Consider the following 17,208-nt stretch of genomic DNA (forward strand, 5'->3'; position numbering starts at 1 on the left):
AACTAATAGAAAAGAAACTGGGGAAAACCCTTGAGGACATGGGCACAGGGGAAAAGTTCAGGAACAGATCACCAATAGCTTATGCTCTAAGATCAAGAATTGACAAATGGGACCTCATAAAATTACAAAGTTTCTGTAAGGCAAAGGACACTGTTAAAAGGACAAAATGGCAACCATCAAATTGGGAAAGGATATTCACCAACTCTACATCTGATAGAGGGCTAATATCCAATATATACAAAGAACTCAAGAAGTTAGATCCCAGGGAAACAAATAACCCTATTAAAAATGGGGTACAGATCTAAACAAAAAAATTTTACCTGAAGAAATTCAGATGGCCGAGAGGCACCTTAAGAAGTGCTCAACATCATTAGTCATTAGGGAAATGCAGAGCAAAACAACCCTGAGATTTCACCTTACACCAGTCAGAATGGCTAAGGTCAAAAACTCAGAAGATAGCAGGTGTTGGCGAGGATGTGGAGAAAGAGGAACACTCCTCCACTGCTGGTGGGGCTGTAAGATGGTACAACCACTTTGGAAATCAGTCTGGCAGTTCCTCAGAAAACTGGACATGACACTTCTGAAGGACCCTGCTATACCTCTCCTGGGCATATATCCAGAGGATTCCCTGGCATGCAATAAAGACACATGCTCCATTATGTTCATAGCAGCCTTATTTATAATAGCCAGAAGCTGGAAAGAACCCAGATGCCCCTCAAAGGAGGAATGGATACAGAAAATGTGGTATATTTACACAATGGAATACTACTCAGCAATTAGAAACAATGAATTCACAAAATTTGTTTTGATCTGGAAAATATCATCCTAAGTGAGATAACCCAATCACAAAAGAATACATATGGAATGCAATCTCTGATAAGTGGATATTAATTAGCCCTGAAGCCCTGAATACCCAAGGCACAAATCACTATATTATGAACAAACAAAATGTAACTAAGAGCGCTAAGAATTTCCTCTTACTTTCTAAGAACTTGCGATTGAATAGATTTCTTTAAAATAAGCAAATGTTTAAGCTTAAGAGAGCTTAATTCTGATGATGCCACCTTGTCCTGCCCCACCTCTGAAGGCCTGAAGTGTCCCTCAGCCAGGAGCCTTTATAGCTTGATGAAATTGGAGGAAGATCTCAGAAGAGAGTCCAACACAGCCAAGCCACGTTCCACCTCCAGTTTTAGCCAGTTCTGTCTTGCCACTTTCTTGTTAAACTTGTGAGCTGAGGCACGGGACTGACAGACGTGATGGAGAGAACAGCTGATCTCCATTTGCTTGCTTCCCGCTGACTGACGCTGAGCGTTGAGCGTGATAGAGACCTGTCTCTGTGGTTAGACCTGCTTCAGCTCCCTCCCACCCACAAGGCAACTCAAGCCCCCGTGCCCCTGTGACTACAGCTCTAAGGGAGCCACGAGCCTCTATGGGTTTCTGCATGCATGCAATGCAAAGAAAATCATGTAAGCAAATAAATAATAACAAATAGAAAACAATAAGCAAGCTAATAATAAATAATTCTTTAAAAATAGAGTTATGAGCAAGTATAATGCTTTAAACTATGGATGATTTAATTTGTGGTTGACAGAACATTGTCTAATAAGTTTCTATTCCTGGGCCAAAAGAAATACAGAATGGACCTTAATTTTATAGTCAGTCCAACTGTAAGTTAAAGACTTAGAAGCATTTTCATGGTTATAGGAGGACCATGAAAATAAGCAAAACAGCAACTCACAGACACAATGGCTTCCCAGTAAGCCTTCCATCTGTAAATGACAGGAAGCACAGCTAGCTGGTGTGCACCAACCTGATGCTTGGTGGGGATCAAACCTTGTTTTATTTGCAGGCAGTCTGAGAGCCATGAATGCTTGCTTCATCCTTGTGTCTGGGGGCCTGGAAATATAGACTGTGTGCATGCAGCATTCTACAAACCAAGAATCTAGGTGCTCTGTTGAAATTGCTGCACATAACAACACTGTAGCAGGATCCTGCACACAGCGTGCAGTACTTGGAAGGGGAACTTGTTTTTGCTCTGAGGTCAGAAACCTCCACAGCTGACTACTTTGGATAATGCAGGCCCCCTTTCTATATTTGCACAGCTTGGCCCAGACCAAGCAAGAGTCAATTTAAGCATAATCTGCATTTAAACATTCCTTCCTTTTTATTTTAACCACATTTTTGTTTCCTGGGGCACATCTAAAGGTCTCAAAATATTTGCTGTATCCTGCTATACTTTTAAGAAGAAAAACAATGAAGTTTTTGAGTGTAGCTATGTTCAGCAGGCAGACTGTTTCCTGGCACACGAAAGGCTGGATATGAAACCAAGCAGGAGCAAGACTGCAGAGTTTTAACAGATGGTTCTTCGAGATGGGCTTTAAAGCACAGGCTTCATTTCCTTATCCAGCCTTTAACCTGACACATCTCAACACCTACGGTGACCCTGAAATAAATCAGGAACATTTGCACAATGTTTAAGGCTGACACTTTAATTATTTTTCCTGTTTTGTCTATTGCTGTGGCCAATGTAATTAGGTCACAGTCATGTGAAAAGTTAGTTGTATAAGAAAAAATGTTGGATGAGCACGGGTGTTTTCAGGAAGACTTTGTTTCTGTTAATGTGCACAGTATCATTTGTACTTGAAACCAATTCACTGGGCCTACATCATTTGGAATATTAATATGCTCTCCAAAAGAACAGACAAGCCTAACTCAAAGGGAAATGTGTGTTTCTGCCTACTCTATGTGATGGCTACAGCAGTGAGTTTTGTCTTGTTTTGGTTTTGTATGTTTATCATGCACAACAGTGCTTTTTTAGCATGTTCTTAGTTATAGAGACTAGCCGAGAAGGTGTCACTCAGGAGAAAAGAAGGGCTCTCACACTCTTCCAAGGACAGTCATGTCTCGCATAGCACCTGGTCCACTCAGTTCCTGTATGTCAAAGTTGCTTCTGACTGCTGCGTCATGCTGGTTCCTAAGAAGCACTATTTCTACCTGTCAATAGACAGTTCAGGTGCATTTGTACATCTGGTGCAATTTCAACTGCTGCAGTCCTTTAGAGATGATAGGAACCATGGGACTCCAAATTTTACAAATGCTGATACTTGTTTATGTTTTTAGACAATTTTTTTTACATTAATTCTATTTATTCTTTAATTAGCTGAGTGTCTTTATCTGAGCTTTTTATCTTTGTGGATTCCGAATTTTAGTGACAGATTCTTATTTGCATTCAAATTTTGAACACCAAGAAATGTAAACACTCACACACACACACACACACACACAATTTAAGGTGTCTTAGTGTCTAAATGAAACTGTCAGAATCACCAGGTTTTGAACAGTAGCCAAACAGTACAGCACGTGTGGGAAACACTCGGGAAGAAGGGTGTACTGAGCAGAATGCAAACAGAATAGCAGTGTCCCTTTGTGACGGAAGCAGAGTGATTATCAAGAGCCTGGGTATGTGGTGAGGAATCTGAAGGGCTAATGGCTTTTGAAGAATGCAGAGAGGTTTGTTGCTCTTGTGTAACTTTTCTGGAGAAGCAACTCTTAAGCAGTCGGCAGAGTCCCTGTGTAGTGAGTTGGTACAAGTAGGGTAAGTAGGGGAGAGGCGCATGGGGTGTCAAGTGTCAGTCGGCCATCTCTCTCCAGACCCACACAAGATGCGTGAATGCCGTGTCACCTAAGTAGACATTGAGACAGATGAATAAAAGCAGTCACTTTTTAGAGGACAGGTTGTTTGCTTTCTAAGTGTATACATCTAGATGTATACAGCTCATTAATAAATTTCTATAATTTGTTTTCATGTATTAGGAAGGCACAGAGTTACTTATATATTAGGAAAAAATGAGTAGCGAGAGTCCACACTGATGAACTTTCTCAGTTCCTAAGCACTTCCTAAGCAGCGCTGATGAGCCTTTAGTGACTTTGAGCTGGCAGTGACCCCTACCTGACTGCAAGCATAAGTCCAGAGCCTCCTGAAGATGGTCAGATGGACTTGACGCTGTGTTTGTGCTTCAGCTGAGCTGGCCAGAGAGCCTGTGGCATACTTACTAATGGGTTTTTTCCTTTTTATAGGGACTTTATGTTTTTGTGGTTTATTTCATTTTACACAACCAAACGTGTTGCCCTATGAAGGCCAGCTACACAGTGGAAATGAATGGTCACCCAGGACCCAGCACAGCCTTCTTCACTCCTGGGAGCGGAATACCTCCAGCTGGAGAGATCAACAAGTCTACCCAGAACCTCATCAATGCTATGGACGAGGTATGCTTCTGCCTCTACCTCTGTCTTTCCTCCCTCACCTCCTGACCAGCCCTCCCTCTCATTCTGAGTGTAAGACAGAGGTTAGTGATGGACTTCTAGGTCCATTCCCCTATGCAGTATTATTTGAGGTATCGTAATTATGGTTTTTATGTCCTGTGAGTGATTTGGACTAGCCATTTATACTGAGAAATCAGGGAACAATGCATCATTTCCTTCAGAAACCTTCAGAATTCCCAAGTTGATGTGACAGAGATATCAATATGTCTAAGAAATGCTCTTGTAAGATACTATTCTTCCTAAGATCACACTCACGGCTGGCTGGCTTTATTTGCGTGTCCCACTGACACTTCTTCAATCCCCACAAAGAGAAGAAAACAAGCATTGACTCTTTTCGATTTCAGCACGATCGAGCATTCTAAACCACAAGCTCAGAGAGTGTTTTGTGTCCCTCCTGGAGAATCTAGGCAGGATTTCCTCCATAAAATCTACCTCCCACTGCTGACTATATTATTCTGTCCATACAAGTTAGATTTCCTGAGTCTGACTCATATGCCCTCCACCCCTGACTTTTGGCAACATCTCAGGAGGGCCACTATTTAAACTAAAAAGCATACCTGGTTAGATCTGTCAAAGAAGAGGCCATAATGCACAGCCCTCATAATTGTTCAGGTCAGGGATGTGCTGAGCAGTCATTCCTATGAAGAAGGCAGGCACAGAAAAGAATATTTGTTTTGCCTTTTTATAAAACATATTGGCATGAAATTAAGAAACTTTCTTGAAGAGGACATATTGATAGGATGATAGATGGCTAGATAAATAGATAATGATGGGTAACTCTGAGATGGGTGCTAAATAGAGATGTGATAGTTCCATCCATGTACTCGCAAATTTTGTCATTGTTTTAATAGTTGAATAATATTCTATTGTGTAAATATACCACATCTTCTCATCTTGGTCTTCATGTGGGATTCCTAACAGAGGACAGAAATTATCTCTGACTCTGTTGCCTGCCTTTGGATCCCTTTCCCCTAACTGTGCTGCCATGTCTAGCCACAACATGAGACGATGCACCTAATCCTACTGCTACTTGATATGCCAAGGTGCGTTTATATCCATGGGAGGCCTCCCCTTCTCTCAGAAGAAAGGGAGAGAGGACAGGGGAGGGAAGAAGAGGGGGCAGAACTAGAGGGAGAGAGGAAGTATGGAAAGCTGTAATCAGGATTTAAAGTTAATTAATTAATTGATTAATGAGAAAAGAGTTGTAATTGGTAGACAGAAATAAGTGATAGATAGATAGATAGATAGATAGATAGATAGATAGATAGATAGATAATCTTTTCTCCCAACAATACTTTTTGTCTTCTTTGCAATGTAGGAGGTACTCTAATTTCTGTCAGCCTAAACATTAAGGAAATGATTACAATGTCATTACTGTATATAGCCTTTTGATTTGAATAAGACAGTTTTACTATAAAGAATTATTAACTCATAATGGATAAACATAAGGTAGATAAGTGGTTGTCAGGGATATAGGTAGGAGAAAAGGAAAGGTTTTGATTTAAAAGAATGGATTGTAACAGTAATATGATTAAGTTAAGAAGGGTCTTTAAAAATTTGAGATGTGCCAGAGCCAGAGATGTGACTCAGCAATTAAAAGCACTTCCTGCTCTTACAGACAACCAGCTTCGGTTCCCAGCACCTACCTGGTGGCTCACAAGCATTTATAACCTGAGGTCCTGGGATCTGTTGTCTCTGGTCTCTGTTGGGACCAGGCATGCGCACAGCACACATAAATGCAAACAAGCAATACAGCCATACACATAAAATAAAGATAAATAAATCTTCAGGATTTTTGAAAAAGAAAAGAAATGTCTTTACTACTGTGAAATATATTGAAAGTTAGCACTGTGTTTATATGCCAGATGCTCTTAAAACTGAGTTATTTTATCATAATGAGTGACCAAAACCAACATGAATATTTTAAGAGCCATTGTTCTTCTTGGATGGTTGCCAATTTAATATCCATTTCAGTTTGACGTGTTTTTTGAACTTTCTTTCAGCTGTGTGTGGCTGAATTAAAGTGACCAACATTACAGATCTAGACTGTCATTCACCCAACCACACTGTAAATGTTTCACAGACAAATGTGCTCAGAAGCAGCAGTATTGGAGAGTATTGGAGTATAGGAAGTATTTCTGTCACTGAAGAAAGTTCTAGATGCTTAGATCCTTGGTGACAATCATCTTGAGGTTTCACCTTCTCTAAGGTCCCTGGCTTACTTTTCTCAGCATGAAGTGTCCCTGCAGTCTCCCAGCATACCTCGCATCAGAAAGTAACAGCTGTGACTGTCTGTTCCTGGGCTGGAGCCATTTCTCTAGTGTGCCTCTGGGGTGTTGCACAACTGCATAGCTTAAAGTCTGTCTGCATTCCTTGGAGGCTCAAAATTGGCCTTGATCCAGCTGTCAGGAGAGACTGTGGGCGACATCTAAAAGGCCATCAGGAGCAGGGAAGGCCACAGAGAGAAGGGTTGAGGGCTCATTTTCCACTAACCTGGTTTGCCAGTAACCTAGAAAGACAGGAATACATTTAATCATCTCAGGACAGAACTCTTTTTGATCATTTAATCAGAAACCAAGGATGGATATGCATAAATTCCCTTTAACTCAGTATATCCTTTGTCTATTTAAAATATATTTTAGATTAAGAATTTCGAGTGTCTTCTGAATTTCCTTAGCATACATTTTACAGAAAAAAAAAAATTAGTCTTATCTACTCGTGCATAAAATCATAGCAATCTACATGTGACTCTGAGAAACTGTTTTAAACAATCAGTCTATACTAACTCTAGGAAAGGCATAATGTCATGGAGAACAAATATAACACATGTGCTCATAAAAATAACTCAATGGACTATTCACAGGTTTTAATGAAATGTAGAAATACACTGCAAACTTGGGCTTCAAAATGAATATGTTCATTCACGTTATCAATTATTACTTCTATTTTTACCTCAACCCCAAAAGGTGCCATCTGACTGGGAGAGATTATCCTTCCAACAGACTATCCAGGCAAGCCCTGATTTGAAGACAAGTACTCAAAATGGTGCCTCATTCCCTTCTCCTGGGGGATGTGGCCAGGGGTCCCTGATAGCCGATGAGGAGTCCCAGGAGTTTGATGAGCTGATATTTGCATTAAAAACTGGTACGTATGACACCCACATGTGACATTAGAAACAGGCCATCCTGTGGGGCTACTTTATGTCCCCAGCCGTGAACATGCAGAAGGACTGTCACCCTTGGTACACTCCCCTTCCCATGACCTAGTTCTGATCTCAGTCAAACCCAAGGATATCTTGTTCTTAGTATCAAATATAACAGAGCCTAAAAATAATTCATAATTTGCTTTTTAGGAAGAAAACAACATACTCCAACTAAATGTAAATATCTGTGTCCTAAAACCCTGCTAGGACACCAAGATCTTGGAAAATCAAATTTAGTATAAGGACACTCATTGAGGAGTTTTGTTTTGATCTGCAAAAAACAAGAGGAATGTTTTCCAGATACTTTCAGAAGCAACTAACATTGCCAAAGTATCAAAATCTCATTCTGTATTTCACTGACTATGTGTGTGTGTGTATGTGAGTGTGTGTGAGATGCATGCATATGTGTGTGTGTGTGTTTTCAGTTTCACTCAGTCTGTAACCCTAGTGACTAATTAGTGTACAGAGAGAGCTAAGATCCTCAATACCCCAGCTCAGCAGCACATAACCTAGAAATGGAGAAAGTAAGAAATCTACCTGAAGGCCACATGCTCCAGGAAAAAAATCACTGATGAGTACCATCCTTTTGAGAATGTCAATGTCCACACAAATAGTGGTGTGATCTTTCCAACACTCTTACAAATATAGGGGCAAAACAGGAGAAGAACGACTTTGTTTTCTACTTATGAATTTAGAGGCTTTGATCTGTGGTCAGCAGCTTCGATTGCTTTTAGGCCCATGACAGAGTAGAAACATCAAGAAAGAGCCTGAGAAAAGATGGTCACTGCCTGGCAACCAGAGAATAGAAAGAATGATAAGAAGGGCCTGGGCCAAGATGTCCTCTTCCAGGGCATGCCACCAGCAACCTGCCTCCTCCAATCCGGTGCCATCTTGCATAGTTCTAACCTTCCAGTGCTCATTCAGTCTATGAAGATATCAATGAATTACACTAGTGACAAGGTCAAAGTGAGAACTGGTTATCTAATGGCCTCTTAAAATGAGCTTACAAAAACCTGAGAGGCATGCTTTGCTAGTAGACTAGGTTAGCTGTCAGCCTAGCCAAACTGGCAGTCAAGTCATTTTCATAGATGCAAAAAGACTGACTTTACTGAATTTAACCTTGTATTTCTGGGATATATTTAGTGACAATTTCCTTTAGGGTGTGCAGAACCTTTCTCTGTGCTGCTATTTAGCATACTCTTAACATGCTGTGTGGCAGTCATAAATTGTGGGGCATTTAGAGTGGATCATGGAGGGGTATGAAGCAAAATGACTTTTACAAAAGCATAAAGAGCTAATTACAAGCAGTATCAATGATGGTAAGGGATGAAAGTGGGCCAGGGTGCAAGGCCAAGACCTCACGGGGAAAAAGTAAAGAATCCAAGCGGGTGCAGGGGAGAGACTGAGGACAGATGGAGACGGGATTCTTACCCGGTGAGCAGTACAGAGCTTCCTCAGTGTGTTTGCTGAGGGAAACTGAAGCTTTACTTGAGGGAGGAGAACATTCCTCATGAATATCATAATGTTTGAATCGCAGGCAAAGGGACAAGGTAGGAGATAACATTTGCAATACAAAATGGCAAGTTCTTGTTGGTAACTATGGGGACTATTAAATTGTAATTAGGAGAGTAGAAGAAGAGAGAAGAAGGGAAGAGAGAAGTTAGAGACAGGGGAATGGAGAGAAACAGGAGGGGAAACAAAAATATATACCAGCTAATGCTTGCAACTAAGTCAGAAGGGAAGAGGGTCCCACAGAGCAACTAAAGACAGAAAAGAATTTAGGGGGAATGGACTAACTAGCTACATAAAACACTGAGTAGAGTTGAGACTGAACGGAAGTCTACAAATTAAGATCTGGGCACATTAGGTCCCTGTTCTATATACAGTGCCATTTGATTGTTGTGCTCAAACACTCAAGTACGATGAATTCTTGGACATAATCAAATTAGATCTGTGAACTATATATATAACAGCTACTGAGTGCATTTGGTTCTGGAATGCATGGAATGACTTGCTTGGAGATTGCGCTTAGCATGCCATAGAGTTCCCTAAACTCGTTGGGAAAAATATTTTAGGAGATCAAAATGGCAAGTTCTAACACTGGTTATCTGTATTATTAGAAAGGATACTATAATCACCAGACATCAGCCCCTGCACATATTCCATCACAGGATATGGTCAAATCAAGGAGCCACCTACATGCTGTACAGTAGAATTTATCATTGACCTGTAGTATAGACTTGGCCTACCAAAGTGTTTTGCTCGTCTCACATAGTATTTCAACATTTTTGAGCAAATATTAAAACTGTAGAGATATCATACATAAGTCTAGAAAAAAGTCTAACGACATGATTTTAAAATAATCAAGGTGCTAGAGTATAAAGAAATAGGCTTGTTATGCTTTCCTACATATATGCCCTTATACATTGTATTTATCTGCATGTCCACTTCTTCCCTCTTGCTAAACCTCTTTCCTCCCAGTTCCTCCCTCTCATCTGCCTTCATGGGATGTATATTCCATTTGCCTGTCTTTCCCCCTTTCTGAACACCTCTTCCTTCTCGTTCATCTTATCTTCTTTGTGTGAACAATTATATCCTATTTTGAAAGTCCCACTGTCCCATTCCCACGCACATACTGGCATTATTAGTTGGACTCAATGGGTTAAAAAACAGTACATGAACTTGGGCAGGATACTGGTAGGAGTTGGGTGGAAGGGAATACAAGGATGTTCATTCATACTTTAGTTTGCTACCACCTGATTGCTGAGTACACCATGACTATCACATGATATAGAAGTTTGGATGCTATAAATTTGTAACAACTTTCATATTTATTTTGTAGACAGTATTAAATCCTTTAAGACTAAGTTTGATAACTCAGGACCAAGAAAGAACCATTTCGATTTGCCAGTACATGAGACAGGATCACAAGACTGAGTGGTATCTCCATTCTGTGACTGTTCTATAGTGTGCTGTGGCCCCTCTGTGCACAAGTCAGATCTTCCCCTAACACCTGCATCTGTAAAACAGAGTAACCATCACCTCTTCTTACCTATGCAGAGTAATTTACTGAGAAGATGAAATGCATAAGATGCATGTAAATTGTTGCTTGTAGTTTTTTCTGGTTGCCCATTCTCTCTACCAAAAAGTTGCTGCTGCTACTACAGTCACTGAGTTTTTCCTGAATTCTTGGCTTGAAGTATTAGGTCTAAAATACATTTCAGAAAATCACAAGGCAGATCACATCTTAGTCTGTGATCGCTGATTTTGATTGATTAAGAAATGTCTAGACTAGTCAAGCATACCAGAGAATGTATCTAAGATGATGTTTCCAGAGGGAATTCCATTATGAGATCTCTGTCTGATTCCTAGAACAATCGTACCACTGAGAGGTAGTGAATGCAGGAGGTAGAGCCTTGGTAGAGGTCAGGAAATAGGGCGTGTCCTGGGGCTGCATCTAACCCTGTCCCTTGATCTACTTTACTGACTTTTCTCTATGAAGAACTCCTCTACCACAATGATGTTTTGCTAAAGAACATGAAGCCAAACAACTATAGATTAAAATCTCTGAAGTTATGAACCAGACTAATTGTGCATCTTGAGTTATTTCTTAGGCATTTGGTCATGGTGACATAAAGATTGAGTAAACTAACATTCAATATCTATCAAATCTATTCAATAACTATTCAAAACTATCAAAGAGATAGTTCCTACCCCATCATTCTGTGTTCTGCTTGTGTGTAGCACATGCCTTCCACCCACCAGTGAGGGACTAGAATCTACATGTTGTACATTCAGTTAAACTGGAAAGAAGTTGGGAGAAAGAGGTTATGGGTCACTTAGATGTGGTTAAATCTGTAGGTGACTAGAGCCAGAGCCTTATTCCTTCCACTTCTTAGGGCCTTGGATGCTGAACCAGTTGTCAGAACAAACAGTACATTCAGAGTACCTCATCCTGGTGGACATCAAATTCCTCATAGTATTTACATCAGGCAAACTTGAAATCACTGAGGGTTGGTACTTGCTACATCATTCTGCCTGCTTTCCCTTGATACTAATTGTAGGGTTCTTGCCATTTCTCTCTAATTGGTCCCATGATGAAAAATTCTCTACTCATTCATCTCCTTCTTGCCCAGATTAACTTGCTCCAATCACCTTCTCTCTATAGAATGGCTACTATCTGATGAGTTCACTGGGATCCTTCTTAAATGGTTCCCTCAGTTTTGTCACATAGACAAAGAAATCTGTACCCTTTGGTCTCTAAAAGCCTGGAGATACGTCTCAGTGTTGGCTTCTGGAGTCTCTGACCTATACTTTTGCCTTATTTTGTTTTGTTTTGTTTTTCTTTTATGCAGAAATATATGCCCCGAATTATCTTATCTTGCTTTTTGTTTTAAGAGAAAAGAAATAAATTTTTTCACTGAATAATAAATATTTCAATATTGTTACTTTACTAAAACTTTTAAGTGTATTATCTGTGGAAAAGTCTAGTCCTTAGTTTAAGAAAAGATTTTATAGTTTTTTGTTGGACATCTTTTTCTTTTATAACTAATATGCATTGCTTAAGAGACTATAAATTTGACATCCAAATCACATCAGTTGGGGGGATTAAAGCAGGAAGCTGTTTTTTATAGAGATTGAGAGGGCACTATAATTCAGAGGTCTGTAATATAGGCACTAAAACATAAGTTCCTGAGCTTGAAGACAAGGGCTTGGTAAAGACAACCCACTTAGGACTGCGTGTTTCAGAGTCTTCATGCTTTGCACATTGTCCAGGTATGGGTATCTGTTAATTGTCTTCTACTGCAAGAAGATAGGAATTCCTTTAGCAGAATAACATTGAAGGTTTTCCCTTAGGCACTTTAACCCATCTAGTATCCAGGTTTTGGTCACTTTTATAGTGTTAGGTTTGGGTTCCATCTCTTGGAGTGGACCTTAAATCTAATTTTTAAAGTGTGATTGGTTATACCCGTAACACTTGTGCCTCATGATCTTCTGGGCTCCTCCAAGAGCTAGGTCACTTCTCCATCTCTGCCCTCACATATTTTGTCTTCTAGGCTCCAGCTACCGGTACTCCACTTGTGCCACTGTTCTTGGTGGTCATCTCATGGTACTGGCATCTCAAAAACACTTCTGTCTTCTGCTGCAACTGAACTGCACTTTCACAAATAGCCTCTCATAGGTTTTTTTCATGGTGCTAAGCCTCAGATTCTCTGCATGATCCCTTCATTCCTGGGCCTTCAAATGCTACTGAGGCTGCACCTTCCCCAGTGGCCTCTCCTGGCCTCTCTCAGTGTCAAGTATCAGCTGCTACCCTTTCATGTTTCAAAACCAGTACATCTGGATGACTCTTATACATTACCAAGTGTGGCTGCCATCAGGAGGTATAATCGTGGCTACCTCTGAACACGGCTTCTCTGTGCTCTCTGGAAATGCATCGCAGAAGATTTCACCTTAGTGACGCTGGTCTCTTCCTAATCACTGCTAATTTCTTAGTTCCAGCTAAACAGCATCAAACATCCTAGTAATGCAAATGTTTTGCTTTAGTAGTTCTGGTATCTTGTTAGTTGCAGCTTATTCTTCAGCCCCAGCTGAAGACAAATATTGGATGTTTCCTCTTGTATGTGTATGTTAGCTTTAAAACTTTTGATATGTGTGTCAGTCTGAATGACCACAGAATCTTCACAATCAAAACAGCAATGGCCCTAATAAGAATTTTTAATCTTCCTCCAAAATTTCACAAGCCAGTTTCCATCTTCTACACTGTTCTCAACATTGTCTTACAAGCTCCTCCAGAACATCCCATTAAAATGCTAAAATGTTCTTAGCATTTTAATGGCTCTTCTAGCCCAACGTTTCAAAGTCCTTCCGTAGTCCTCCCAAAAACATGATCAGGCTGTCACAAGAATACCCAACTCCTGGTACCAGTTTATCCTAGTCAGGATTGTATTCCTGCACAAAATATCATGACCAAGATAAAAGTTGGGAAGGAGAGAATTTATTCAGCTTACATTTTCACATTGCTGTTTATCACCAAAGGAAGTCAGGACAGGAACTCACTCAGAGGCAAGGAAGGATGCTGCTTACTGGCTTGCTTCCCCTGGCTTGGTCAACTTGCTTTCTTGTAGAACCCAAGACTATCAGACCAGGGATTATACTGCCTGCAATGGGCCTTCCCACCCTTGATCACTAATTGAGAAAATGTCTTATAGCTGAATCTCATGGAGGCATTTCCTCAAGGGACCTCCTTTCTCTGTAATAATACCAGCTTGTGCAAGTTGACACACAAAACCAGCCAGTAGACCCTTTGTAGATCCTAGTAGATCCTGTCCTCCTCACTGTTTGCTTGCTAACTGCATAACCTCTGTGATCATTCAAGCACAATACACATATCAAAAGCTTTAAAACTAACATCCACATATAAGAGAAAACATCCAATAGTTTTCTTTTTTGGAGTCTGAGTTACCTTACTCATAATGATAAATTCTATCCCCATCTATTTACATTCAAATTTCATTGTTAATTTTTCTTAATAGTATATATATTATATAAATGTACCATATTTTTATTAGCCATCCATCAGTTAATGAACATCTAGGCTGTTTCCAAATTCTGGTTACTAATAGAGCAACAGTGAACATGGATTGAGCAAGGAACCCTGTCATAAGGTGTATAGACTGTTGGGTATATGCCCAGGAGTTGGATCTTGAGGTAGATCTATTCCTAGCTTCCTAAAAAACCTCAACACTGATTTCCCAGTGACTGTACCAATTTTTACTCCTGCCACAAATGAATAAGTGTCCCCCTTCCCTGAATTATTACCAGCATTTGCTGTCATTTGATTTATTGATCTTAGCAACAGTTGCTCATATAAGATGAAATATTGAAGTAGTTTTACTTGTATACCTGAAGAATAAGGATATTTATCCATCATTAAGTGTTTCTTGGTCATTTGTGTTCCGTCTTTTGAGAAATCTCTGAAAAGGATGTCAGTGAAGACCACTGGATCTGCACCAAGAGGCCTAGTTCCAAGGTGATGCAGGTGGACTCAATGCCTGGTTTCAGAATACACATCATAAAGATATACCCATAGTGCACCAAGTATTTTGCATGTGTGTGGGCCAGAACAATGGGAAGGATGAAATACAGGCCTGAAATTAAAGCAGCACCTGAACTGCTCCTCACAGGAAGAGCACAAGTGGCCCCGTGAAGGGGACAGAGAATTACAAATGCATCCTACCAGAGGCAGTACAAAGGGAATGACATCGAGACACAGACAGTAGAAAAAATAGACGAGAGAGAACAGAAGGAAAAAAAAACCTGAAAAGTGCCAGGGGATCTGAGCAGAGGTGGGCACCTTATGTGTTATAGAAACATAGGAAGGAATAAGGCAGGGGGTGTGACAGACAAAATCAGGCTTAGTTAGAAGGAGTTGACATAGATGCCTGGTTCTTTCTCCACACCCCCCTCACAGCGAGGACTTAGCAGCTGCCATGGCCATTGGTTTCTCACTTGACTTCCATTCTGCAGAGCTGAACAGCCATCAGGGGAAGCACTGGGAGCTGTTGCCTGGTGATTGGGACCAGCACACTCAGTGACCACATCTGTATTCTCTTTCTCTCTCACTGTGTGTGTGTGTGTGTGTGTGTTTGTGTGTGTGTGTGTGTGTATGTGTGTGTGTGTGTGTGTACGTAGAAAAAGAAAAGAACAAATATTGATCTAGTATAGCTTTAAATTATTTTGCCATGGAAGTCAGTGGGTTGGTTGTTTTGTTTTCTATCCCATTGATGAAAAAGTCTGCTAGCTTGCCTGGCTCTCTATTTGGTAAGCCCTTAGTTGAGAAATCACATTCTCTATAATAGAGTCTACCTGTCCATCACATGTCACCAAGGAAAAGAGATAGAGAAAGCCAAGTGTGGGGCCTCATTCTTGGAATCTCAACACTCAGCCTGAGGCAGGAGAGTTGCCATGAATTTAAGGCCAGCCTGGGCTAAAGTGAGACTCTGCCTCAGAACAAAACAAAAACATGAGGAACCAGAAGTTATATCTCTAGAAATCAATTTCTACACCAAGCATGGTGACACATGCTTTTAATCCTAATATTCAGGAAGCAGAGGCAGGCAGAGTTTGAGGCCAGCCTGGTCTACAAATGGAGCCTAGGACAGCCAGAGAAACCCTCTCTCCAGAAAAACAAACAAAAATCAAACAAAATAACAACAAAAACAAAAACAAAGAAGAATGAAATCAACTACTTTTAAAAGCTACCAAAGTTGTGTCAATTTAAAGTATTCCATAATTTTAAGTTATTTGTTGTTTATTCCAAATAAATAGCCTGAAATTTCACTAATGTAGAAATAAGATATTTTGGTTTAATATAACTTGATCGTTAAGAATTTATTATACTCATAAAACTTTGTATATGTTTCTTCTCTGCTATTCCAGGTGCTGGTCTCTGTGTCAGTGACAACGAATCTGGTCAAGGAAGCCAGGAGGGAGGCACTTTGACCGACTCCCAGATTGTAGAGCTCAGAAGGATACCAATCGCTGACACCCACCTCTGAGAGTCCCAGTGACACTCTCCAGTAGAAAGAGGACAAGTTTCCTTGTTGCCTTGACTTTTGTACTAAACTCTGTAGGCATTTATAGCCATGTAGGAGAGGCCTGTACCGAGTAACACGAAAGTGACTGTTATGTTTGGAATATACATTGCTTAGTGTTTGTGCAACTTAAAAAAGACTGCTATAATAAAAGATCTGATCATTCCTGTAAGTTACAAGGATGCACATCGTCTAAAAATATTAGTGTTTTTTTTTTTATCATCCGAAGTTGGCTAACATTGTTTAATGAAAATAATCATCAATAAAAGTATTAGAATCCAGGTGGTATCATCCAGCCTCATTATAAATATATATGGGCAAAAAGACAGATTGCATGTCTAGAAGATGTCAGGCACCTGTCTCCTCCAGAAGTGGTTGAAGTGATCCAACATCCACACTTCTCTCCATCTAGATGATTCTGAGTCCTGAAAGCTCTCATGTGTGGCCTGGGAATGATGCTGCGCCTGAGGGTGGATGGGGCCTGGACGTTGGGATGTTTTTTTTTCACAGCAAGATAGATTTCTGCTCTCAACAAACTTAAGGTTCTGAACACTTTCCAAAATGAATGTTCTGTCCTCAGTTAAAAATAACTCCACCACACTTGCTCACAAAACTGAGAGGAGATCCATTGAAACAGTACAGTTTGTTTTGGAGAAATTTTTCTCAGTTTGTGATTTTTAGTCTTTCTTTGTCTTGGAATGAGAGATGAGGAAATCTCTCCCAGAGCAGAGCTGTAGTCAGGATGACTTCGTTTCCTGTGTTTCCAGAAGACAGGCTGGCAGGAGAACAAGGTGCTCTGGCGAATGCTCAGGGGCCTTCCTTTTGGAGATCTTACAGATTTTTTAAGAAAACTAAGCTCCATCCCAAAGAAAAAATTATGACATTATTTAAAAATGTAAGCAACTTTGCTTTCCTTATGATTTCCCTTGAAGCTACAATTAAAGGACCACAGTGCTCCATCTGGGTGTCAAATACGCTTATATGTTATATGAAACCTGCGTTGTGTTATTGATCATGATTGACATTTGTTTTCTTCTCAATGCTTCCCACATCCTTCTTACATTGAGCTGTGATAAGCAGATTATT

General features: G+C 40.2%; 1 protein-coding gene across 1 annotated transcript in view; it reads left to right on the forward strand.

Moving 5' to 3' along the window:
- The window catches only part of Adgrv1 (adhesion G protein-coupled receptor V1), a 535,393-nt gene extending 519,118 nt beyond the window's left edge, over window positions 1-16,275 (forward strand). Inside the window, exons 91-93 of the mRNA XM_052159654.1 lie at window positions 4,078-4,266; window positions 7,290-7,467; window positions 15,968-16,275. Of these exons, the coding sequence (XP_052015614.1) occupies window positions 4,078-4,266; window positions 7,290-7,467; window positions 15,968-16,086 (486 nt within the window). The 3' untranslated portion in view covers window positions 16,087-16,275. The remainder of the gene's footprint in view (window positions 1-4,077; window positions 4,267-7,289; window positions 7,468-15,967) is intronic.
- Window positions 16,276-17,208: the final 933 nt, after the last annotated feature.

The sequence above is a fragment of the Apodemus sylvaticus genome, chromosome 16, assembly GCF_947179515.1.
Source record: "Apodemus sylvaticus chromosome 16, mApoSyl1.1, whole genome shotgun sequence".
NCBI classification, from domain to species: Eukaryota; Metazoa; Chordata; class Mammalia; order Rodentia; family Muridae; genus Apodemus; species Apodemus sylvaticus.